At 40.6% G+C, this 27,483-nt stretch overlaps 1 protein-coding gene across 1 annotated transcript; it reads left to right on the forward strand.

Annotated features, from left to right (window-relative positions):
• Positions 1-52: 52 nt before the first annotated feature.
• On the forward strand, positions 53-25,571 carry LOC115021826 (1-phosphatidylinositol 4,5-bisphosphate phosphodiesterase delta-4-like). The gene is made up of 15 exons (XM_029452526.1): positions 53-77; positions 1,254-1,412; positions 1,852-2,080; positions 3,237-3,366; positions 3,526-3,757; positions 5,317-5,518; positions 6,586-6,730; positions 7,342-7,494; positions 9,400-9,567; positions 22,292-22,448; positions 22,769-22,885; positions 23,742-23,920; positions 24,013-24,145; positions 24,315-24,464; positions 25,462-25,571. Exons 1-15 carry the CDS (start codon positions 53-55, stop codon positions 25,569-25,571), a joined length of 2,289 nt encoding a protein of 762 aa, XP_029308386.1.
• The last annotated feature ends 1,912 nt before the right edge of the window (positions 25,572-27,483 follow it).

The raw sequence follows: 27,483 nt of genomic DNA on the forward strand, positions 1-27,483 counted from the left end.
ATGAATAACTAACGTATTTTTTTTAGATGGCAGAAGTGTGAGACAACAACGAATGGCTTCCACAGGGAGCGGCCTCCGTAAGTCTGTTTTCTTATGGTTTACTTTTCAAAATATCAAAACATATACAAGTTGTCCACTAGTTCACTGAGTTGATATAGAACAGCTCATTGTTTTGTGGATGTACATTTGTGTTAGTGTTATATACAATATCGGACTGATGATCTACTCAGTGCTATCAACCTCTAGTGTGGGCGTCCAAGGCATACAAAACATAAAGCACATTTTTATATGGAAGTCCATGCAATAGTAAGATATATTCACTGCATCCAGTAGAAATCTAATTCTTCATTTTAGTTAGCAAAACTTTAATTAAAATGTAAGAAAATTACATTTTAATTTCCATGGTTGAAATGGCATAATTACTGCCAAAATAAGAACATTAAATTCAAAATTCCACTGACAAATAATTGTCAATGTTCCCCAAGGATAATTTGCTGCAGTTGTAGCTTCGTCCATTATACTACACATGAAAAGAAAGACAGAACAGAACAGAACAAAAACAGCAGTACATCTTTTCAATTTGCAACAGGAGGAATGTAAACACACAAAAATGGTAAATTGTCTGGGCCAAAAACATGGCCGGAATTTTGTACATAAAAAATGTATATGATGGAAACATTGTCCATCAACTTTTATCATTGAGCACGAAGCATCTTTGATGTAAACTCCGCCTCCTCTCGTCTCACCGGAGTCCTGCACTCCATCCTGTGCTCCGTCCTGTGCTCCGTCCTCTGCTCCACCCGTCAAATGCAACAGCTTTATCCAGGATCCCACGATGGGGCCACACAGTCCAGACAGTTCAGGAGCTTAGATTCCCTCTCGGCTCTACTCCCTCTCCTCATAGTCACTCTGTCCATGGTGGTGTTAGGCCCGCGGGGTGGTCGGAGGATGGAGCAGGCGGTGATCGTCTCAAGGTCCACCGCACTTAATCCAATCACCAATTATCTCTTCCTTCACCGATGTTAATGAGACTCTGTCATATGTAAGGAGACAAAAAGACAACCATTTAAACTCAAATGAAGCAAACTTAATCAAACTGAATGTGAAATGGACTTTTCATGTTGAAATTGGTAAACAATGTGCAACCAAAACTTGGAATCACATTTGGAATGTTTACAATGGATACATTAGAGCAAAAGTAGGCTAATATCCATCTAATCATCCTCAAATACTAAGTGTCCTTCTCTTTTCAGGCATCCAGGGGGATGACAACCTCCAGTCAATGATGGTGGGGACTATAATGAGGAAAATCAAGTCTCGTACCTGGAAGAAGCAGCGCTACTTCAAACTGCAGGACGACTGCATGACCATCTGGTACAAGTCCAAGAAGGCTGGCAACACCCACTCCACATGTAAGAACACATGATCTACTGATGTAACGGACCTCCTGCTCAGACACTGAGCCCAGCATGTCCATTATGATAACACAAAGACTGATGTTGAAAGACATTAGCACATTCATCATGGTACAAAGCAGAGCCAGATAAACCCAACAGAACTCAGTTTACCCAAAAACATGGTACCTGATATATATACACCCATGATGTAAAAACATAGGGCATGAGTTGTGTTCCTGAGGAGCTGTTCTAAGAAGCTGATTATGGTAGCCTTTCTCAGAGCAATATAATTAATGTTTGTCTAATATAATTGTTGTTTATCTTATGATCATCACCACCATCATAGTGTAATTCACCTAGTTTTTTGATTAATAACTGATCATCACTGATTGATTAACTAATGTCATATACAATAAAAACCAGTTTTCCATCGTGTGTTGGTCTTCATGCCCAGTTTCAGTGAGTGATGTGGAGGCAATACGAGAGGGCCACCAGTCTGAGGTGCTGCTCAGCATCGGTGATGAGTTCCCAGCTGACCGATGCTTCACACTGGTCTTCCGCGGTCGCAAGGGCAACCTGGACCTTGTGGCCGAGTCAGCCGAGGAAGCACAGTCCTGGATCAGAGGCATGAGGAAGCTGATTGAGAACCTGGAGAACATGGGGGAGCGGGAGAAACTTGACCAGTATCCTTCACTCAGTGTTTTCAGTCATGTGCCGTCAATGCATTCAAAGTGTTAGCTGGTTTGCATTCTGACCAAAATCTACACAAGATATTTTAATTTTTTTATTTATTTGAGCTGTGCTCATTAGCAAAATTAAGACTGCATTGTTGAGTCTGTGAGTCATACAATCAATGATGTTACCCCCATGGTAGCATGAAGGTCCACGTGGCCACCCCACCATTGTTTATTGATACCCCAGTATCCTTGTAATTACAACATATGCATATTGGAAGATTCTGCACCTCCAGATTTATGTCCAATGCCTATATTCAGTGCCATTGTAGATGTAAATTGTCATTTATGTGAGATAGAATGTAAGGGTGTGGCGGTTATGGTGGTGAATAGGTGTGTAGCACATTCACCTCCAGACCAACCATTAACGTGAGATTAAAAGAAATTAAAAGATTTTATAAAATTAAACTAAATATAGAAAATACAAATAGACCAAATATACAGTTAAAGTGTCGTCTTAAATTGCCACACATGCAATAAAGAAAGTAAAAGTGCAGGATTAAAACTAATCAATCAAAGGCACAGGAGAACAGCAACGTTTTTTATTTAGATTTTAAAATGGCTAGGGTTTAACAGACTTATAAAAACGTTTTATGTCTGGTCAAAGGGTTTAATACTTTTTAGGTAGGCTACAATTCATTTGACCTTATGGTGCCCATAGAAAATAATTAATCCTATGGGGGGCAATAAATATCTACAGTAAATTCAATGGAAATACATCTGTTAGTTCTTGAGATACCTTGGGAAGGACAAAAGGTCAATGGCAAACTTTGACATGTCCGTGGTGCTAGAGGACGGGTTGGGGATTCACCAAGCCATAGCTCATATCAATGTGGAAGATCAATTCCTCAGAATGAAATGAGTAAATCTATAGTGCAAGGAATACATTTACCCGCAGCAAAAATGGTTCCCAGGGCACCTTCTTGGCAAAGGCCCCTTTGGATTCACCCCTTTGGCGGAGATTACTTACTGTAAAGTTGTGCAGTGTACCTGAACAGTCATCTTGTCAGTACTCATCGAGGATCTCTTCCAAAGCGCTTATAAATACAATAGAGTGTTTCTGCCACTATTGAATGTGACACTTTCGTTAAGTGGCGTAACCCAGATGGATTGGTGACTGGTTCAAGAAGGCCGACAAGAACAACGACGGCAGGATGAACTTCAAGGAAGTGCGAGATTTACTGAAGATGATGAATGTGGACATGAACGAGCACCATGCTCATCATCTCTTCACAGTAAGAGCCTTTGAGCTATAAACATAAACTACAGAGAAACGTTCAACATAGAGTGTTTGGTTTCTATGGCCATTTTACAGAAGCCTCTGTAAGACCTCTTTGGTTTTGATGCATCTGTCTATGCATAGATCTACAGCATGTTCCTTTCTCTTCTCTCAGATGGCTGATAAGTCCCAGTCAGGTACCCTGGAGGATGACGAGTTTGTACTTTTCTACAAGATGTTGACCCAGCGAGAGGATGTACTGAGGGTTTTTCAGGAGTACTCAGTTGATGGCCAGAAGTTATCCCGAAGTGACTTGGAGGACTTCCTGAGAGAGGAGCAGCTGGAGGGAGACAACATCCAGCAGCATGCCAAGCAGCTTATTGAGCACTACGAGCCCTCTGACACAGGTACAGTTTGTATACTTTCTATAGCAGGGGTTCTCAACGTGGGCGGTAGTGGCCCCCAGGGGGCATTCAGAGAATGTCGGGGGGGCACTGGAAGCATTATTTTAGAAAGAGGGACGTTCATGTGTTTTGGGGGGTCGTTTGTTTTATAACAGGGGTGGGGAACCTCCGGAAAATTTGATCTGGCACTCAAGGTAATTCATAAACACACGCAAAAAATCAACTCCAAAAACATTTATCCAAATCTAGTCAGCAATAGAATAAAACGGGCAACTGACCAACTGGCCAAGGTTAGGGTCCTTGAACACAGCATAAGAGGAATGTGTCATTACGTGGTCACGTCATGTCAAAAAACTTCATTGACATCAGCGAACGCAGCATGGCGAGTGTAAAAAAGAGAAAGGTGGATGCGGAATGTCGATTATTTCTTTGTGGAAGTAAAAGGCCAGTGTGCCTAGTTTGTGCAGACGCGCTTGCGGTGATGAAAAAGGCTCTCGGGCGTCATTACAAAACAAAACATGCCAAACTGGACAAGTTGAAAGGACGAGTGTGTTTGGATGAAGTTAACGCTCTTCGGCGGAGTTTGGTTGCCCAACAAGCAGCTCTCTCCAGAGCATAACATAATAACATGGAAAGATAAAACAGAAAGATACATGGATGAAAAAGTTTCTTTTTTTGCACAGCATGAAAGAAAGGTGAAATGAATGGGCTGTGTCTTAAAATCTTTAGCAATAATTAGTTCAATAATTAGTTGCTAATTATGCTCGAAAGCATGAATGTTTTTCCAAGGATACATCATGAATAAAACTAATTGGAATTAATGGTAAAAAAAAAAACTAACGCTCTGGTCGGGACTTGGATCCAGCAGCAGACGAGCTGCAATAAATTAACATCTCTGCTGCTGATTCAGGCTGTGTGCATTTAAAAAACGCGGATATTTTTGCCTGAGTTCCTGTTCCTGAGTTTACGTTGGGATCGACGTTGCTCCATTTATAATTAATGTGTTGGATTTTTGACTTTTTTGCACATTGTAGTTCTCTCTCCTTTCCTTTCCTCCGCTCTCTCTCTGATTGTAGGTGTGCGCGCGCACGTGTGTGTGTGTCTGGAGCGGAGCCCCGCCCTTTGCGAAACAAAGCAGAGGAGAATATGAATGCGAAAAGCAGCAACCCAGTAGACACGGAAACGTGCACATAAATTAGATAAATAACATAAGCGTTTAGTTTATTTAATAAAAGAGCACCTGGGGCGTCCCGGTAGCTCACCAGGTAGCACAAGCAACCCATATATAAAGGCTGAGTCCTTGCCTCAGCACCCTCTGGTTCAAGTCCAACCTGCAGCCATTTGCTGTATGTCATTCCCCCAATCTGCACTTCCCACTATCATAAAGGCATGAAAAGCCCAAAAATATAAAATATAACACATAACAATGTCAAAAGTGAGTTGTGATTTGGCACTATATATATATTAAAATAAACAGGGTTCCATTTGGGGTTAATGTATTATGAAAGGTTGATGCTAGCACTATATCAGAAGGTTCTGACTCCATCCTGCTGTATTTTCAGCAAAGCTGCTGAATGCCATGACATTTGACGGTTTCTTGATGTACCTCGGGTCAGCTGATGGCTCCATCTTCAACCCACAGTGGCTGGGCGCCTTCCAGGACATGAGCCAGCCGCTGTGCCATTACTTCATCTCCTCCTCCCACAACACCTACCTGATGGAGGACCAGCTCCGAGGACAGAGCAGTGTGGAGGGATACATCAGGTAATGCTGCAAACTTTCTAAGTTCAGACAGGTTTGATCATGTGGCTCTGCGAGAAATGTCTTTGCGGTGTTCAAATGACCAAAATAAGTGACCATTTACAGCAAAATGTGTCACAGCAAAATGTGTCACAGCAAAATTCATTTTCACAGCCTTGCGAAACAAGTGGAACTAGAAGATTACTTGCGGGGCTCATTGGCGAGCCCAGTTTCCCATTTCTCTGTTCGTTCAAATGTTAGCACTCTTATAATGGTGTGGAATTTATTAGTGATTCAAATTAACGTGTTAAAGTTTACCAAACTTGAACTCTCCACAAAAGCAATGCTCAATGGCAAAACTGCCAGATCAACTATCCAGTGGCAGTCTGCAGACTAGGTGACATAGGCTATTGTATAGGTCTTCAACAGGGGGTCCGGGACCCCCAGGAGGTACTGCAGGGGGGTCGCAAAACGTTTTTGTAGATAAAGCAAAACATTTTAATTTAAAAATGTTTGCACATTCACATCCTCCCCACCCCCCGTCGCACAGAACTCTGACAGCACCCCCCCCCCCTGCTCCATGCTACACCAGTTTGGGGGTCCTTGGCCTGAAAAACATTGAAGACCCCTGGGCTATTGCATAGGGTGCCAATGAGTGGGGGGCAGTCCTGGAGCGCAATTTACATTTTACAGGGATAGTGGTATCTCTGGTGTCCATATGCACATGAACACCCATACATCTGCTGGGATATCATAGAAAAAAGAGGCTCAACTGATTACACCTTAACTAGAATTTGCCTAAGGCATATATCCAGGAACATCACTGCAACTGTCACTTAACCATTTCCAAATCCACTTCTAAACCATTTTATAGATTTCAGCATTAACCATCAGCATAAATCTCTGACCTAATGTGTTCTCTACTATGCTTCATTAAGCCTCCCAGGGGATGTTGCCCTGCCTTAATCTCTCTCTGTTCATCAGTTTCATTAATAGAATAAAACGGGATTCCTGACGTCAAATTATTTTTAAGTCTGATAATGCCATTAACAAATTACTTAAATTTAGATTGGATTTGTTTTGCTGCTCAGGGCTCTGAGTCGTGGCTGTCGGTGTGTGGAAGTGGACTGCTGGGATGGTGCCAACGGAGAGCCCATCGTCTATCATGGACACACTTTTACCTCCAAGATACTCTTCAAGGATGTGGTCAACGCAGTCGGGAACTATGCCTTCAAGGTAGCTGTCTGGTTTCAAAAAGCAATATGCAGAATTATTTTGAGTATGGTGGATTTCTGATGTAACAAAATATTTTTTATTTTTGAAGACAGTTCTGTTTGGAAGAACATTCTTGATTTGTTTTATATTGCACAGGTCACACTCTCACAGCCCGAGTGGAGAGATGATCACATTGGTCCAAATGTGGCTTTTCAAATAGACCTAGCCATGCTAGCATGGTATATAATCCCCTCGTGCTGGCATTGCAATTATTTTTGCTTTCATTGTCAAGTAAAGCTGTATCAACAAATCGCTCAGCATCTCATTGTACATTTATGAGAGGGAAAACAATGACATCCAAGACTTAATCTGAAAGCCCTATAAAGTCAGCTAGCCAGGGATCTGCCACAGAGTGCCAGCCTCGTGCTGGGTTCACATGCATGACAGAGCCTGTTGTGTTTGAGCATCCGTCCACAACTGAATATCATGACCCCTTGTCCATCCATCTGCTGGTCTTTCTACCAGCCAGCCACAACCCACAGGTATATAGCAGCAAGCGTATTAGCTTTCCCCTAATAATGCTCTCCAGTGTTAAATTACAAACTCACGGCCTCCACCTCTCCCCCATGCAGGCATCGGAATATCCAGTCATCCTGTCAATCGAGAACCACTGCGGTGTTGAGCAACAGAGAGTCATGGCCCAACACCTCAACCACATCCTTGGTGACAAGCTGCTGAAAAGCACATTAGATGGCAAGTTCCCCATCGGGCTGCCGTCTCCTGAGGTGAGCAGTGCAGTCCGTCGTCCTAACCTTACCCCAGTCTATGTGCCACTCGTCGGCTCGACAGTAAACAAAAACTGGTTAAGTCAAGCTCTGTCATTTAGTAAACATGCACTTTAGGACTTGGAAGCACCAACACACTAGGGGTGTAACGATCCATTGATCTGGATCGATATATCGATCCAATATAATCGATGCAAAGTGAAGATTTTGAAGATACACAGTGCTGTTATCAAGTGGTACTAGAGGCATAATGTTGCAAAGTGTGCAGTCGTTAGAGAGAGACAGAGAGCGAGGGGAGAGAGAGAGAGAGAGCGAGAGATAGAGAGAGAGAGAGAGAGAGAGAAGAGGAGAGAGAGAGCAAGAGAGGATAGATAGAGAGAAAGATAGAGGGACAGAGAGAAGAGAGAGGAAGGACAGAGACAGATAGGAGAAAGAGACAGGGAGGGAGAGAGAGAAACAGTAAAGGGAGAGAGAGACAGCTAGAGATAGAATAGGATCAGAGATAGGGACAGATACAGATAGTGATAAAAGAGAGACGTCTGAGAGAGAGACAGAGGGTAGATTCTCGACCATAGCCGAGGCGCTAAGAAAGAAATAGCTCAGATTCTATGATTGAGTTCTATTTTCCTTTTCTCACATAAAGATAGGACACGATAGACGTTCTGGGTAACGTGAGTAGCAATAGCATTATAACTGTGTGATGGGCAGTGACACATGTGTCCCTACATTTATTTGTCAAGAAAAACATGACCCAAGCTCAGCTCCCGTGTCTTTAGCCATTTGCTGATTGAAGTGAAGAGGGTTAGCCTCCAAGTTAGCTACAACAGCACAGGCTCACTTAAGGTGGACTGTCCTTTAAGGCCCAGTACTAAAATTGTCAAATCATATTTTAGTGGATTTTGTAAGTTGATATAAATGTAAGTAATTTTGTTAAATGTGCATATGATATTGTCTCATGTAAATCGCGCCTGAATCAAATCGAATTGTGATAGTAATAGTGACAATACAATATTGTCCGCTAACCATCACTGTGAGTGCTATGGCATTTAAATGTAACACTCCTCACTTTGAACACAATCTACTGGTGGATCAGCTATCAAATAAAGGCAACACTTAGCTATAATTCAGAACAGATAGACTGTCTCACTTTAATATAGAAATGAGTTACAGGAATGTTCCAGTCGCACACCACAACAAACTGTCTCAACTCTTTTTCTCAATAGCACGGCTAGCAAGAAATAGCATTACCATGTTCATGTTAACAGCTTGGTCTTTTGTACTGTATTCTTGTCAAGGTAATACTCAAATAAGTTTCTAGTTATCAAATGTCAATGCAAAGCAGTTCATGGATGTTTGTGTGATGCTGAATTATGCCCATTGATTTTGACCATTGCCAAAGTGAATATGCTGTAACAAGGGATAGCAATCTGCATTCAGTGACATCAGTAGCAAGTTAAAGTTAGCTTAGGTGTACCTTACTGAGCAGCAGACTAGCACCAACCAATAAATGAGGTCCCACTAGTTTTCTGTAAAAACAAAAACAGTGGCAGTGGTCTTAACAGTGGTTAGCTTCTGCTTGGTTAGGCGGCCTTAGAGCTTGTCAGAGCTCAGGTAGGAAGAGGGCACCTTCACTTTCCCCTTCAAAGCCTGTCAGAGCCTCCCCGGCCTTATGATCTGTGTCTACATGCAACACTGGCACCCTGAATTATTCAGCATCACAATATTTTCCCTTCTTACAATGTTGGACAATATAACAGGCTTTCCCCCTCTCAAATAGTCCACAAACCATTTTGTGAAGCTGTTTTAACAACTCTCAAAACGACCATCTGACTATTGTTTTACACATGAATTATTTGAAAATTCTACTGAGAGATTACGACAGGGTTTATTTGAACTTCCTGTCAGGCTCTTAAGGGGAAGATTCTGCTGAAAGCGAAGAAAATCGGTGGTCTGGAGGAGAGTTTCAACGGGATGGCAGAGGACTCTCAGACCGGAGAGATCAGTGATGAAGACGAGGTGGCCGAAATGGACGAAGATAACCTCTACCGTGAGAGTGTGCGCCACAGGGTTAAGGTATGTCAGGTTGCTTTTTGTCGTCAGATCCAGAACGCCTATTATACACAGTCTGATGAGCCAGTCTGCTATAGAACCAAGATCCTCTGGTTCAGTCTTTTTTAGGCTGATTATGCAGATTTGAGGAAGATTTCAATGCATGATTGGAACACTTAGCCTAATAGATTAAGCTGACTAACCCAACATGAAGGCACTCCTTTTGATTAAATACTAATGTTAATTGCAGAAGAACATTCCTTTCACTGTGCATTCCAGGTTATTTACTGAATACACTTCCAACAACTATGGGATGTACTGAAAGGTTTTCAGTTTTTTGGCACAATCATTTATTTCATCAATGCACTGACTAAGTGTGTCATTGTGAAAGAGAAATGTAGTGGGTGTATGCTCACAGTCACTGCAGAATATTACTATTGATTGTAACAAGCTTAACCTCGCACCATTCACAGGATATTCTTGTTGTACTGTATGAAAAAACAACCATAGTATCAGTTCTCTCTACCTTATAATGTTTAGTCAGATTCTTTTAACTGTTGAGATCAAGCTTTTTACTGCATCTGCCATTTCTACTATTACTATTACTTTTGTCTTCTTGTACCTAGGGGTGTCACGATTTCGATTGTAAAATAAAATCATTGGAATCAAAAGCAGGATAGACGATTCTCCCAGAATTAGTTTTTCTCAACCGAAGAAAAAAACAACACCAACAACACAGCACAGCTTACTATGTTAACAAATCCAGACTCGAACAATGGCACAGCCGTCAGTGCTAGTTTTTTAATTGTTTTAATCAAATTGACTCATGACCTTAAAATCGAAAGTCAAATCTAATAGTGGACTTAGAGAATCGTGACACCCTAGTTGTAACATATAGTACGTATTTACTTACCAGAAATCTGGTCGCCTTTTTATCCAGCGGAAAAGGATTGCATAAACTTCTGTCATCCTTCATGAAAAATAGATCGGATTTAAGGTCAGGGAGCAGACACTGGGTGTTAGATAAGCTGATCTGTTTACAATGTGATAGCAGAGAAAGACAGAGGCAGGTAGGGACAGGTAAGAAGGACAGAACAAGGCTTCAACATTGTCAACCACTCGTGACACGTGTATCTTCTACCTCAGCCATCCAGATCTGAAGTGAACAAACTTACTTTTAATACTTAAACCAAAGGATAGACACATCTTCCACCACTGTGAATATCAAATGTTCAAGTAGTCAAGACAGATATACCTTCTCTACACTTTGCATTAAAATGCATTTTGGGATTTCAATCAGATAGCAGTACATGACAGTACAGGTGTAACGCATTGAGGACTGATTGTGGTGCGTTTGGCCAAACCACCTGTCAGAGACGCATTGTGACCACATTGAACCAAAGTGACAATTGCATGGGGACAACCTAAGATGGTGGTGGCCTTGTGGTCTGAGTTCAATATCAGGGCTGCCACCATTGTGCCCCTGAGCAAGGCAATTAACCCTAAATTGTTCAGTTATCTGCGCTCTGCATCTCCTCTCCTCATCCCTTGAGTTGTAGAGTCTCCATATAGGGTTAGAATGTAATACCAAGTATCAACTATATTTCATTGGGAAATTAAATGTAAACAGGGGTCGCTAAAAGACTTAATACTAAATATTATATAATCATTTGACCTGGCAGTATGATACTGCAGATTTAAAAGGCAAATTTAAAATGCTAACTTTCAAATACTGTGTAAGTACATCTTAAACTTTTTTTTTTTTTTATATTTTGATATTCCAAATATCAACTCTATCATCATTTGAACAATATTCGAGTGGCCTTTGGGGAAATTCTGCTCATCTAAATTTTAATTTTAAAAGCTCTGTGTGTTTATTGTACAATGAAATATAGTTCTTTAGTGAGGTTCTCAAGTTCCTTCAGTGGCAGAAACTGAAACAAACAAATAACATTTGCATCAGGAACCTTGACTTAAAAAAAATAATTGTATTTGACAAAAAAAAATTGACTCAAGGTCCACTTTCAAGCTTTTTCCAGAGCATTATTGTTTCTTGCTATCTTTATCAACAGATGAGTTTTATCAGACAGACTTCAGCCCTGCATGAAAGAAACGCAGCCATCCTGGTGGCGCTATGGGGGTTCCAACGAGGGGGCTCTGCAAGGCAACACAACATTGTCCAGCAAGGTGCTGCGTAGGCCAATCAATTTGGTTTTAATGGAAAAGTTGGGGATGGGAGCCCCAAAAGCTCTTTTCATTCATACCACTGCATCACAAGGAACACATGCAACATAATTCATGCTACTACTTTTTACATCCCTCATTGCCATGTGCACTGTTTTGGTAATATAGATTGTACTGGTGGTACAGGCTTTAGGGCATAAGGCTTTAGAGAAAAATGTTTGATGTTGAATGTGCATCAATGTCCCAAGCAAACTAAGTGTGCAAAAGGAATCATTGGGCACTTAGAGTCATGTTTATTTATAAGCATCTGAGAAGCATGAAACGCCACACTGGAACTCCTGTGACCACGGTCAACAGAGGTGAGGCCAGTGGCAAGTTTGGCAGAGATGTGAGCTCGGAGGTGCCCCTGTTGATGGTGTAGGTGTCTGGAGAGATGACCGTCTTGCTGTCTGGTAGAGGGATGAAGGTGGGAGGGGGGACTCTGAAGCCTGGGTAGACCTGCCAGATCAGTTTTCATGAGGAAGCAGGCAGGCATGCAGAGGTGCTCTGCAGGTTACACTGTCATTGTGTTGTTTGGGCCTACCACACCTCTGATCTCTAAAGTCATGGAAGCTCCCCTGGCAGTACGCCAGCTTTTGCTTGGCAGCGTAGTCAAGTATCAATTACAACATTCAGGAGGGGGTTGTCACAAGGTTTTGATGAGCCCAGTGCATCCATCAATGACAGGATTCCTTTGCAGCGCAGGGGTTTGCCTTATCGCATGGTCGTTTTCCCGAAGATGCATAAATGGATCATTCGGTTTGGGCCTCTTCCTACAAGTCGGCAGAACTGCTGAAGCCTCTTGGAAAAGTGATTCATGTCATTGCACACCTGTCCACCAGTTGTCCACACAGAACCTGTCCTGTATTTGTATTCTATTCCTGTCTGCCTGTTACCTGCTCCCATAATCCTGCTCATTAGTGATGCGTGGGTCAGGGTTTTTTAATACCTGCATCCATCCTTCCCGTTATGAGAGCCAGTACGCACCGCCCAACCTGCAATAAAATGCATTAATGCATTAATGCATTAATCCATCCATCAATCCATCAATCCATCCATCCATCGTCTACCGCTTATCCGGGGTCGGGTCGCGGGTCGCAGGGGCAGCAGCTCCAGTTAGGAACCCCAAACTTCCCTTCTCCGGGCCACATCCTCCAGCTCCAACTGGGGGATCCCAAGGCGTTCCCAGGTCAGTGAGGAGATATAATCTCTCCACCGAGTCTTGGGTCTTTCCCGGGGTCTCCTCCCAGCTGGACGTGCCTGGAACATCTCCCTAGGGAGGCGCCCAGGTAGCATCCTTACTAGATGCCCGAACCACCTCAACTGACTCCTTTCAACGCAAAGAGCCATCGGCTCTAATCTGAGTCTCTCACGGATGGCTGAGCTTCTCATCATATCTCTAAGGGAGACGCCAGCCATCCGCCTGAGAAAACCCATTTTGACTGCTTGTACCCGCAATCTCGTTCTTTCGGTCATGACCCAGCCTTCATGACCATATGTGAGGGTAGGAACGAAGATCGACCGGTAGATCGAGAGCTTCGCCTTTTGGCTCAACTCTCTTTTTGTCACAACAGTGCGGTAAAGCGAATGCAATCAGAATCAGAAATCCTTTATTACACGTGTTCGAGGGTTACATAGGCATAGCATTACATAGCATAGGCACAAATAACAGTCAGAGTTTTCCCGAAGGCGTAGGGAGGCGACCCTCTCATCCACCGGGGACTTGTAAGTTCAGGAAGTTTGATGCGTTGGTCTCCCCCATTAGTGCTACAAAAGTGTTACCCAAAATTAATAATTATAATTTATAGCATTTAAAATGTCAAAATTAGACCATACAGTAACCAATAGCTAGGACATTGAGTCCTTCTTGCGGCGTTCAGGGCACTTCAATTTATATATATATGAAAAAGATGAATCCAGAAAGATGTCAAAATAGGCTTCCCGGTGCCTCCAAAAATAATAATAATAATAATAAAGAAAAAAATGTGGGCATCAGGCAGGAACAGGGAAACAGGCCAGATGAGAGACACAGAAATTCCGGGGATGATGCACCGGATATTTAAGGGATATGAATGCATACTGATAGAGAGGGAGAGGAGGAGCAAGAGATAGGGAGAGGAGGAGGAGAGAGGTGTAAGTCCCCCGGCAGTCTAAGCCTATAGCAGCATAACTAGGGGCTGGTCCAAGGCAAGCCTGAGCCAGCCCTAACTATAAGCTTTATCAAAGAGTAAAGTCATTAGCCTGCTCTTAAATGGGGAGAGGGTGTCTGCCTCCCGAACACAAACTGGGAGCTGGTTCCACAGTAGAGGAGCTTTATGGCTAAAGGCTCTGGTTCCCATTGTACTTTTAGAGACTCTAGGAACCACATGCACATGTACACCCTGAATTCTGGGATCACAATGCTCTATTTGGGTTAAAAGGTACTATGAGATCTTTAAAATAAGCTGGAACCTGATGATTAATGGCCTTGTATATCAGGAAAAGGACTTTAAATTCTATTCTGGATTTTACCGTGAGCCAGTGCAGAGCAGCTAATACAGGAGTAATATGATCCTGTTTCCTATTTCTTGTCAATACACATGCCGCAGCATTTTGGATCAACTGAAGACTCTTAATAGGGTTTAGTAAGGCAGAATCAAAAGTATGCAAAAACGGCCAAACTAGCCCCGGACTCCAAAGATTTAATAACATGGTGTTAATTAAGGGTAAAACTTCTTTAAAGGGCCTACGAAATGATATTTTGTCAGTGTTATTGGCCTTGGTATATGATAGAGGTTGCATATCTATTGTGAAATGTGCCATATATATATTTTTAATATTGATGTATTCATAATAAATCACGATCATAACAGCATAAAAATGACTTCCGTTAACAACAATCGATCGCTGCGCCGAGGACACACCACAAGTCCATGCAGGCGCGACCACGTGTCAGGTCAGCTGGACTGCAAGTTCCAATCCAAGTTGGTTGTTCCAAAGGTCAGCATCATAATATAAATATATATATAAATATAATATATATATAATATATATAAATATAATATAATATATATATATACATATATACATATACATATGATTATAAAACATATTTTCTTGCAGAGTATGTTACTGAACTCTTGACCGAGACTCAATGCTTTGTGCCAAGACAATGTTGATGAGGAACCTTTCGAAGTCCCAGCTCCACTCAGCAGTCGGTGGAAGAACCAAACAAGAGGGATGCTGTTGTGCTGTATAGAAGCAGATTCAATCACTGAACTGACATTGTGTTTTACTATTGACTCTAATAAAGTGCTGATACTTGAACGACGTGTAGTTGTCAGATGGAAATGTAGCACAGATCTTTTGAATGGCACATGATGGCATTCTGTGGTTCTTACCAAGTATTCCCCAGCAGAATCTCACCAGCTGGCGGTATGCCATATAGTGATACATTCTGTAAAATATAAGGTAATACATAATAATACTAATAATAAGCTTTATTTGTATAGCACCTTTCATACAAGAATTGCAGCCCAAAGTGCTTCACAGCAAAAACATAACAATTAGTACAAGGACAGAATAAGAGCATTTACAGTACAATAATCAAGGTGTGGATGTAAATGAGTTTGAAGTACCATTATAAAAATAGCCAAATTAAAATAGTATAAAATAGCAGATAAAATAGTAGATAAAATAGCAGAATTAAAATAATATATAGCAGAATTAAAATTGTATAATAGCTGAATTAAAATAGCAGTTAACGCGTTATGGTTATGTCAATGGTAATCACTTATTCATATATGTATTCTGTAACTTTGCCAGAGTGACAATTCGATTTCCCAAAAATACATCAAAGTTTCTGAGCTCTACACATTACACAAGTAACTTGTTCATTACGTGGCTGATCACCTGCTTGTGGTCTGTCTCTCTTTGAATACCTGTGGTAGGCTGTCTGCAACACCCAAACATCCAGACAATTTGATTTGAATCCTGGGTGATCTGTTATGCAGGTTATGTTTGCACCATGTCACTCATATTCATTGAATTCCTCCATGACATCTTTTTCTTGGCAGCAGCTCTTCAATTGCTTCCATAATTGTACAGTTTTCACATGTACACCTAAATGTACAAAAGAAGAGTGGTAAAGACATGTACACAATATGCAATATCCAGAAAAAGGCCAATATTAATGTCATCTTAATGTCATACTATTTATATGCCTGTGTTTGACAACAGGCTCGTAAGCACTATAGGTGAGACGGTCAGTATACAGACTATACTTTATAAAACAGCGCTTTCCTCCGGTCTGTTTGTTAGCTCATAGCTAATGCACACAACGATAGAACCACAACCGTAGAAACTTCGAGAAAGAATCAAGTTATCAAGCTTTACAGACGTCGATGTGTCCAAGTAGAGAAGTAATTGAATATGTAGGGATCGAGCAATTTGCGGACAACTAGTCGGTTCATAACAATTCTCACAAGCAAGCTATCGATAGCTATCGATCTATTTACGATCGAGGATAATGTTACGTTTTATTGTGATGTATTTACTATATATTGATAAGTTCTATGAACTATAGTCAAATGTATATACCTGTCTGTGTTCTGTTGTCGCACAGGATCTCCGCCAAATCCAGATTCACCGTCACGTTCATCCGCCTGTCCACTCCCGTCTGCGTCTCTATTTTGAATACTGTCTCTCGCGCTGCTCTGTTTCCACCACGTTAAACTTGCCCGCTTGATCTAAATTCACGACACCGGCATCCTCTTCAATAAACTCCTCTTCTTGAAGGTGCAACAAGTCTATTGACGACTCACTGTTACTCGATTCTGTCGAAATATCCGAGCCAGAGTCCGACATCACCACGTCTGCCGCTTCTGCCGCTTCTGCCTGTGTATGTCTGTGTATTCAACTGGTGGACTGTTTTCTACTTGTGACGTCAGAACACGGTTTCTGGTAGCGGCAATGTCAACATTGGTGGTCGACATACTAAATCATGATTTATTAAATACTGCGATCATTGTGTCACATAACACATAATTTTACACCACAAATAGCATTTACTATCATCAGTAGAAATGAATGTTTATAATTTCGTAGGCCCTTTAAACAGCTTAGTTTGAATCAGGTTTAAGAGACAGGTTGATGGGTTGGACAAAGAAATTGTTGAAGTTGACTTTTGTTATAGTTTGCGGGTTTGGGGGTTACATTGATATTGAGATATAATATTGAATTAAGTGCAGATGGAATCACTTCCTTAAATTTAGCTACAGCACTATCATATAGTAAATCTAATGATGAGATAAATGCAGTATTAAGACTTTCATTATCGATGTCCGCATGAATATTGAAGTCACCTACAATAATTATTCTGTTTTAAGGACTAAACTTGATAAGAATTCTGAGAATTCAGATAGAAATTCAGAATACGGACCAGGAGGGCGATACACTTCAACAAATAAAATTGGCTTTATGGTTTTCCATGTTGGGTTTGAAATCGTAAGAACAAGGCTTTCAAAATAATTTTAGTTTAGGATTAGCATAATAGGCTTGAGTGGAATATGGCAGTAGCTCCAACTCCTCAGCCTGTGTCTTGAGGAACGTGATTATTAATATGACCAGCCGGATTATTCATTATCTGGACACCACCATGAGAGCCAGTGACAGAATGATGACATGCGGCTAAACATGTCATCATTTGTTAGATTTTGCAGGGGACCAGAGAAAATACGGAGTCCGACATTGTCTTTGCATATCAAATCAAATCAAATCAAATTTATTTGTATAGCCCAATATCACAAATTATACATTTGTCTCAGTGTGCTTTACAGACTGTACAGGTTACGACATCCTCTGTCCTTAGACCCTCGCATCGCACAAGGAAAAACTTCCTAAAAGAAACCCCAAAATTAAAGGGGAAAAAATGGAAGAAACCTCAGGGAGAGCAACTGAGGAGGGATCCCTCTCCCAGGACGGACAGACGTGCAATAGATGTCGTGTGTACAGGATAAACAACATAGTACAAATACAACATTTGACAGAAATGATGTTGTATTGGAAAAAAAAGAAATAGAAAGAATGGATGAATCCAGGAAAATGTCAATAAGGCTTCCCGGTGTCCAGCAGGACCAGGTCAGCAGGCGCTGTCACGATTCATGATCCTGACGTAAACTTTATCAGTGGCAACCTGCCACATGAGAGACAGACACTCCGGGGATGATACCCCGGATGGTGAGTTAGTAACATACATTTACATAAATGCATACAGATAGAGAGGGAGAAGAAGAGAGAGGGAGGGGAGGAGAGAGGAAGAGAAGGAAGAGAGCAGGGAGGTGTCCCCCGGCAGTCTAAGCCTATAGCAGCATAACTAGGGGCTGATCCAGGGCAAACCTGAGCCAGCCCTAACTATAAGCTTTATCAAAAAGGAAAGTCTTTAGCCTACTCTTAAATGTGAAGAGTGAGTCTGCCTCCCGAACACAAACTGGAAGCTGGTTCCACTGGAGAGGAGCTTGATAGCTGAAGGCTCTGGCTCCCATTGTACTCTTAGAGACTCTAGGAACCACAAGTAACCCTGCAGTCTGGGAGCGTAATGCTCTAGTTGGTTTAAAAGGTACTATGAGATCTTTAAGATATGCTGGAGCCTGACCATTAATTGATTTGTAAGTCAGGAGAAGGATTTTGAATTATATTCTGTATTTTACCGGGAGTCAGTGCAGTGCAGCTAATACAGGAGTAATATGATCCCGTTTCCTTGTTCTAGTCAATACACGTGCCGCTGCATTTTGGATCAACTGAAGAGTCTTAAGCGACTTTTTGGGACAACCTGATAACAATGAGTTGCAGTAATCCAGCCTTGAAGTAACAAATGCATGGACTAGTTTTTCTGCATCATTTTGAGACAGGATGTGTCTTATTTTTGCAATGTTAAGTAGATGAAAGAAGGCAGTCCTTGAGATTTGTTTTATGTGGGAGTTAAACGACAGATCTTGATCAAAGATGACGCCAAGATTCCTTACAGTGGTGCTGGAGGCCAAGTTAATGCCATCCAGAGCTTCTATGTCATTAGAAAATGCGTTTCGGAGGCGTTTAGGGCCAAGTATAATAACTTCAGTTTTGTCTGTGTTTAACATCAAAAAGTTGCTAGACATCCAAGTTTTTATGTCCTTAAGGCATGCTTGAAGTTTAGCCAATTGATTGGTTTCATCTGGTTTAATTGATAGATATAATTGGGTATCATCCGCATAACAATGAAAGTTTATTGAGTGGTTCCTTATAATATTGCCCAAAGGAAGCATATATAAGGTGAATAGAATCGGTCCAAGTACAGAACCCTGCGGAACTCCAAGACTGACTTTGGCTGTCATGGAGGATTTATCGTTAACAAGTACAAATTGAGATCGCTCAGATAAATAGGACTTGAACCAGCTTAGTGCGGTTCCTTTTATGCCAACACAATGTTCCAGTCTCTGTAGTAGAATGTCATGATCAAAGTGTCGAAAGCAGCACTGAGGTCTAACAAGACAAGAACAGAGACAAGTCCTTTGTCTGATGCCAATAGAAGGTCATTGGTAACTTTCACCAGTGCCATCTCTGTGCTATGATGAACTCTAAATCCAGATTGAAAAACCTCAAATAAACTATTATTATGTAAAAAGTCACACAACTGTTTTGCGACTGCTTTCTCAAGGATTTTAGCGAGAAAGGGTAGGTTAGATATCGGCCTATAGTTGGCTAAAACCTCTGGATCAAGACTAGGCTTTTTAAGAAGTGGTTTTATTACAGCTACTTTAAAGGATTTTGGTACGTAGCCAGATAATAGAGACAGGTTGATCATATTTAATAACGAAGTGTTAATTAAGGGTAAAACTTCTTTAAACAGTTTAGTTGGAATCGGGTCTAAAAGACAGGTTGATGGTTTAGACGATGAGATTGTTGAAGTTAGTTGGTTAAGGTTGATTGGAGTAAAACAGTCTAGATATATTTCAGGAGTTACAGATGTTTTTAAAATTCCAACAGTTGAAGTTAAGTCATTACCAATTGAGGTCAGGAGGAGATTAATTTTGTCTCTAATAATTATAATTTTATCGTTAAAGAAACTCATGAAGTCGTCACTACTGAGAGATATAGGAACAGAAGGCTCTGTAGAGCTGTGGCTCTCTGTCAGCCTGGCTACAGTGCTGAAAAGAAACCTGGGGTTGTTCTTATTTTCTTCTATTAAGGAAGAGTAATAAGCTGCTCTGGCATTACGGAGAGCCTTCTTATAAGTTTTAAGATGATCTAACCAGACTAAACGAGATTCTTCCAATTTAGTGGAACGCCATTTACTTTCAAGATTTCTCGACTTTTGTTTTAGTTTGCGGATTTCTAAATTAAGCCATGGAGCTTTCTTTTTCTGTTTTATGATCTTCTTCTTTAGAGGAGCGACAGAGTCGAGTGTTATTCGCAGTGAGGCTGCAGCGCTATCAACAAGATGATTAATTTGGGAGGGACTAAAGTTAGCATTGGAGTCCTCCGTTATATTGATATTGAGTCCTGGTATTGAATTAAGTGCTGATGGAATCACTTCCTTAAATTTAGTCACAGCACTTTCAGATAAACATCGAGCGTAGGATATTTTGTCTACTGGCTTGTAGTCCAGTAACAGGACTTCAAAAGTTATTAAAAAATGGTCTGATAAAAGAGGATTATGTGGACACACTAATAAACTTTCAATTTCAACACCATATCCCAGAACAAGGTCCAGAGTGTGGTTTAAACAGTGAGTTGGTTCATGTACATTTTGACTGAACCCTATTGAATCTAATATTGAGATAAATGCATTATTAAGGCTGTCACTATCAACATCCACATGAATATTAAAGTCACCTACAATAATTACTTTATCTGTTTTAAGGACTAAATTTGATAAAAATTCTGAGAATTCAGATAGAAATTCAGAATACGGACCAGGAGGGCGGTACACAGTAACAAATAAAACTGGCTTTATTGTTTTCCATGTTGGGTTTGAGAGCGTAAGAACAAGGCTTTCAAAAGAGTTATAGTTTAGTTTAGGCTTAGGATTGATCAAGAGGTTTGAGTCAAATATGGCCGCAACTCCACCTCCTCGGCCAGTACCTCGAGGAATGTGAGTATTAATATGACCAGGTGGAGTAGATTCATTTAGACTGACATATTCTTCATGTCTCAGCCAGGTTTCAGTGAGACAAAATAAATAAATCTTATTATCTGATATTAAATCATTTACCAATCCAGCTTTCGTTGATAAAGATCTGATGTTTAAGAGCCCACATTTAATTTTTCGATTTAGTTGTATTTTTGCAGCGATGGTGTTTATTTTAATTAGGTTTTCATGTATAACTCCTCTTCTGTTAACCATAGACTTGATTAGTTTCAGTGGTCGTGGGGCAGACACAGTCACTATGGGGATTTGAGTGGGTGACTGCCCGGAAAGAAGCACAGAGAAGTGTGTAAGACTGCAACTCTTTGTCCTGGTCTCAACTCTGGGTTGTCATGGATTAGGTCCACTAATAGACTGTGTAATATTATTGGATATGAGATCTGCTCCAGCCAAAGTAGGATGGATGCCGTCACTCCTAATCAGACCAGGTCTTCCCCAGAAAGTCCGCCAATTGTCTACGAAGCCCACATCATTATCTGGACACCACCGTGAGAGCCAGCGACGGAATGATGACATGTGGCTAAACATGTCATCATTCAAAAGATTTGGCAGAGGACCAAAGAACTCGCCTCCAACCCTGCGTATAAACTACATTTAATACACGTACCATTATCACTAAAGGAGGCCGAGCAATAGCTAAACATGAAACACACCGAGCAGCATATGTACACACCGACTCCACGTTAATTTTAGTGCACTCCTATTGATGCAATAAGGTGTCATTACCGCCAACGTGAATAACAATCTTACTGTATTTACATTTAGCCTTAGTCAGCAGTTTTAAATGTGCTACTATGTCGACTGCTCTGGCCCCAGGAATGCACGTGACTATGGTCGCTGGTGTCTCAAACCTCACGTATCTCAGAATTGAGCTACCGATAACCAGAGTTGGTTTCTCTGCGGGTGTGTCGCTAAGTGGTGAACCGTAGACTTCTGTTTGCACTTCTGAAGGACAGTCATCCAGTCTCCCGGCTGCTCGGACCCTGCCGGGTGACAGTTACCTTTGGTCGGCCCGCACCGGCTACAGGGGGCTTGCTAACAGCTACAGTAGCTAACCACTGACTTTCCATGGTGCGTAGCCACGCTTTTAGCCCTTTTAAACTCACCCTCAACCCTGCATATAAACTCAATTTAATACACCGTGTGACAATCCATTCTAATGAAGCCCCTTTAGTAGAAACTGCTCTGCCAGGGTCCAGTCATCTGTTGGTTTCATACCTGAACTGTGAAAGACTGCAACTTTTATGCGTCCCCTGCTTTTATTTTTATTGTAAAAATATAGTTTACTGTACAACATGTTTGAGCTCCCATGACTTGGCCATCTGTTCATTTATTTTTTCCTCTATCTTCTTATTTTCAAAGAAGTCAAAGCAACGTCTGTCCAAGGAGCTTTCAGACTGTGTCGTTTACTGCAAAAGCGTCCACTTCAGTAACTTCAAACATTCCCGCATCCACTCAAAGTTCTATGAAGTGGCCTCTTTCACAGAGTCCAAGGCCCGCAAACACCTGAGAGAGGCTGGTGAGTCCAGCTTCAGCCTTTCTCTCTGCTTTAGACAAAATGTGTGGCTTATGATAGGTGATGTAAAAGCTAAGGTTTGACTAATACAGTTTGTATGTAGATATAGGTATTTGATATTTGTAGTCTGGGATTTTAGCTCTATCAAGACCATCTTTTGTTTCAGTTTTCAACAGCAGTAATACATTTTGTGTCAAGGTAAAGCAATGAATACTTGTAAATTAGAAGGCCTTTTCAGTATGAAATGTAATCATTTTTGTGCTGTGTTTATACACAATAATATGTATCTTATATGCTTCACTCACACCCTATCTCCATTTCAGGTGCCGAGTTTGTGCACCATAACTCACGGCAGCTGACCAGGGTTTATCCCAGTGGCTTCCGAACTGACTCCTCCAATTTCAATCCTCAGGAAATGTGGAATGCTGGGAGCCAAATTGGTGATTACAACTGAAAGACAGACTTGACTTTATCTCAAATAGCTTTCTGTATTTGCATTTCTGTCATATTTCTTTCACTATTAATGCTGCAATGGACAATTTAGCCCACTTAAATGGAGGCAGGTTTGCTATCACAAAAATAGGAAATACATTAAACAGGGTTTTACAGTAAAAAAAAAAAACTTTAGCTCCCAAAATGTCCACCTCCCTTTGATCCAACCCAAATAAAATGAAAATGCTTGGAAAATAAGGTACACAAGCTAATAGGTTTGATGACAACAGAGGCAGATAAGCTACAGATGTGAAAAAAGCATTGCCTGGCTTAGGCACCGCCTAAAGCTCAACCTGGAGAGACCTGTCCATCACAACTTACAACATTATGGTAGTGCCAACTCGGATGGCAGGGTACCTGGGAGAGACTCTGGATGACCAACTGTTGTTCTCTGCAAACATCCTCCTTCACAACATCATTAGGATTCATCCTTTCCTCAGCAGGGAGGAAGCCCAGGTGTCATTCAGGTGTTTGTCATCTCCTTCCTGGACTACAGCAGTTGCCTCCTTGCTGAAGCCCCTGCTTAATTAATACATTTTGCACAGTACTGTATACATATATAACTATACATCGGACAAAAGCCAAATACATGCAGCGTAGATTTATTTTTTTGTCTTTTATTATTTAGTAGATGACAGCAGGAATGGTCATGTTTTATATTGAAGCGGTGTGCAAAGTTGTCCCGTGCAGCTTTAATAACATTCTCTCAAAGTGCCTGAATAAAGTGTGCTGTGAATTTAAATGTATTGGCAAGAACAGCTTGAGTCAAAAAAGTGGATCTTGTTTCTTTTCCTTTTCCTTCAGTTGCATTGAATTTCCAGACTGCCGGGGAGGGTATGGATCTGAATGACGGACTGTTTAGTCAGAATAGCAGCTGTGGTTATATCCTAAAGCCCAATTTCATGAGGGAGGCAGAGAAAGGATTTGACCCTGAGACACCCCAAGAACGGGATGGCTACCAACCTGTTGTCCTCACCATACAGGTGCAAACCATGAAGAAAGTAGGAAAAGTGTATCCCTGCAGTTTACCAGCTAATTATTGCTTTATTGAAGACATTGTATGAATGTGTTTAAGGTGATCAGTGGTCAGCAGCTGCCCAAAGTCAATATCAAAGAGGATTCTATTGTGGACCCTCTGGTCAGAGTGGAGGTCCATGGTGTTCCTATGGACCAGGCCAAGCAGGAGACCAGATACATCGAGAACAATGGTACGAGAGGCCCACACACTCACCCCTGCAGAAATACATGAAGGAAGGAATAAACAGGACAGGATGTGTAACTTTTAATATGTCAGGTTTGGCTTAGTTCCACACAAAATTAAGGACTTTGTTTCTGAGAAGCATGGGTGCTGAAACTGAAGATGTGTCCTCTCTGCAGGGTTCAACCCTGTGTGGTATGATACTCTGCGCTTCACCATCCACACTGCTGAGCTGGCCATGGTGCGCTTTGTAGTGGAAGACTATGACAAGACATCTAAGAATGACTTTGTGGGGCAGTATACACTCCCTTTCAGCTGCATGCAGCAAGGTAAGGATACTTCTATAGCTTCTAGCAAATTTTGCTTAGTGCATTTACTGTCTAATATTTAGTTAATATATTAACTTAGAATGTCCATTTTCACGCCAACCAATTTTTAAGTTTTAATTTATTTTCACAAGTTGATCACAAAGTATTTTTGTCTCAACTTATTCTCAACATATTAAGATTTATTTTTGGGGTTCAAACCTGAAGGTAATTAGCATATTGGGAAAACGGTTGTATAAATAGAACTTTAGAAATTTTGACTATCAACACCAAAAAAGAGAAGGGGGATACACATTTCTCCTATAAATGAGCAGGATTGGTCGAAAAAAAAGGTCTTCACAAAAGGCGGGGCTTAGAAGGAAATGCTAGTTACTCATTGAAATTGTGTTGAATCATCATAAACTTTGCTGGATATGTTTGCTCGCCACAATATCATAAATGTGTACCTCAAAACCCGGTGGACAGAATTTCACCAGATTTGATGCAAATACTCTGGGGGCAAGAATTAACCAAGATCTAAAGTGTCATAATGATTGATTAATGTGGGTGTGCCCTAAGTAGCATTATATGCCATTTTATGCGTTTGCTCTATTAGCTGGGAGCTAGAGACATGAAACTTGGTACCATAACTGGAAATGATGCCCTAATGGATCCTATAAAATATGATCTCAATCGGCCTGATGGGGACCTGATAAATAACCAGCCCCTCCACACTGTGAGTCCCATTGACTTGACATTTGGCACATGACATTGGCTAATTTGCATAATGTGAAAAACTGTTAAATGAATGGACTTTACTGAAACGTAAGCTTTGCGAAGCCAAACCCTCTCGCTGCCGCTTGCATCTGCCCCAATCGAGCTGCTTCCTCTCGAACATGGCCGCTTTTGGCTATATTTCTCTTTGTTTTCTTTTTCAATTTAACCCAGAACTTCTTCTTGTGATCAGCTAATACAACAAAGCGTATTCTCCTAATCCTCTGGCTTTATTTTGTGTTCTCAGGTTATCGTCACATTCACCTTTTGTCCAAAGATGGAACCAGTATTCCTCCCTCCTCCTTATTCGTACACATCAGGATCACAGAACTGGAAGAACCTTCTTCACTCTCCTAATACAGCGGCGGTATTGAAAGAACATATTTTTTAGAGAATAGAGTCATTCCTTCTTATCCAACATACTTGTAGCTCTTAAAAACAGTATTTAATATTATTATTATTATTATTATTATTATTATTATTATTTGATGTGAATAAATACTACGCCAAATCTTTAGTGCTTCTTCTGCAGCAGATGTATATGAGATATGCATGTTTTCTGTTTTGTTCACTGTGTGTAACTTGTTCCTGTGATTGACTTGCTGCTCATGTTTGGTGTACGGCGTCTGCAGCACAAAGATGTGTTTCTGTTGAAATATTGTGTTGTAGAGAAGAATGTGCCACCACTATGTTTAAATCAGGATGTATATTTTCTGGCAGTATTTTTCCTTTCACTTCTTTCTGAGCGCTACAAGTCCTCAGCTTTCACTTTGGCCAACATGCAAAGCTTGAAATACAATTCTCCTCCAGCGACACAGACAGTTAAGTAAAAAAAAAAAAGGATAACAACATTGAGGTCCAAACTGTGGTTATACAAAACATAAACACCAAATATATCTTATAGGCTGATACTAATATATATGATAAGCTAAAATCAGTTGATAATATGCTAATAAATCAGCCTGTATTATATAGATGTATCATATACATCTTTATCAAGTGCATTACAAATTCCTTGTTTTTGAGCTGAGTTAACATTATTACCATAAATATTAAACATAGGCTAAAGAAAACAATTATTTACAGTGTGAGGAGTTTACAGTTTAGAGGTCAAATAACCTCTTTAGATTATTAAAATATGTAATATATACGACAAATAAATTAAAAGATTTCAATTGAGAAAGAAAAACATCAACTAAAACTAAATGTATCTTCCCATCACTGAATCCTAAAAACAAATCTTGGTTCGTAAGAGATAAGACTAAAGACTAATTCATTGTGGACATTGCCATGGCCCTGATGACAACTTGCAAAACAAATAAAATGAAAAATTAATTTAGGAAAATGGTACATGTGCTACAGTATATTAGTTTATAGTCTCAGTATGCACAATTGAACTAGGACGTGGTAGGATTGGCTGAATCAACAGAATATGTCCTTGTTTGTAATATAACATTGTAATGTCAGGTTTTATTTTATGAGGTCATGTTTTATTCATACCATTCAAATTGATAAAAACACAAATGTAGGTTGACCCAATTTAAAATCTGATACTTTTTCACTTTCACGCTCTCACATTTACACTTGGAATTCCAATTGCAACCACAGCCGAGCAGCTGCGGTGGATCAGCTGGCTGGATGTGTTCAGCGCCTCACAATGTTCCCAGATTTCAAGAGATTTTATCAGCTTTTCTTCTCTTTTCTATTATCACCCCGACTCTTCTGCATGTCGTTGTTTTAGAAGAGGCACGCGTGACTGTCTATAATAACATGATTATAAATCTCAAGCTATAGAGATAATTTACTTACGAGTAGTCTTGTGTTATCTCATGGTTTTGTGGTACTGTATGTACATATTACCCATTTGTGTAAATGTGTTTTGATATGTCTATTTTTGTATACATGGAAACATTTATATGTACTGTACAGACTAGCACATCGTAGTGTTCATTTGCTTGTTTTTTATTGTAGAAGACCTCATATTCATTTGCCACTTATATCTGCAAATAAATATGATTTAAATGTAATGATGCAATTATTGTTATCCTTCATACCATAATGCAGTTACTGCTCTTCTTATTGAACTGAGTTGTTATTTTTCAATATTTGACTAAAACAACATTCACTAAGCAAATATCAGCGCACTCCATGAAAAGGCAATACCTGCCTGTTTGACCTCATGCATCTAACCTTTCAGATGAGATTAAACTGTAAATAGGTTTGCCTATTCTCTTTGTATTTCAAATGTATAGCTAAATTTGGGTTAGGG

Source organism: Cottoperca gobio, chromosome 2 (genome assembly GCF_900634415.1).
Source record: "Cottoperca gobio chromosome 2, fCotGob3.1, whole genome shotgun sequence".
Taxonomy (NCBI): domain Eukaryota; kingdom Metazoa; phylum Chordata; class Actinopteri; order Perciformes; family Bovichtidae; genus Cottoperca; species Cottoperca gobio.

What these genes read in the sequence shown, in the direction of transcription:
- LOC115021826 (XM_029452526.1), top strand. Translation starts at nt 53, where the DNA reads ATGGCTTCCACAGGGAGCGGCCTCC. An exon ending in TGGCAACACCCACTCCACAT is followed by an intron (nt 1,413 to 1,851) that starts GTAAGAACACAT and finishes CTTCATGCCCAG; the next exon opens with TTTCAGTGAGTGATGTGGAG. An exon ending in GAGCGGGAGAAACTTGACCA is followed by an intron (nt 2,081 to 3,236) that starts GTATCCTTCACT and finishes GGCGTAACCCAG; the next exon opens with ATGGATTGGTGACTGGTTCA.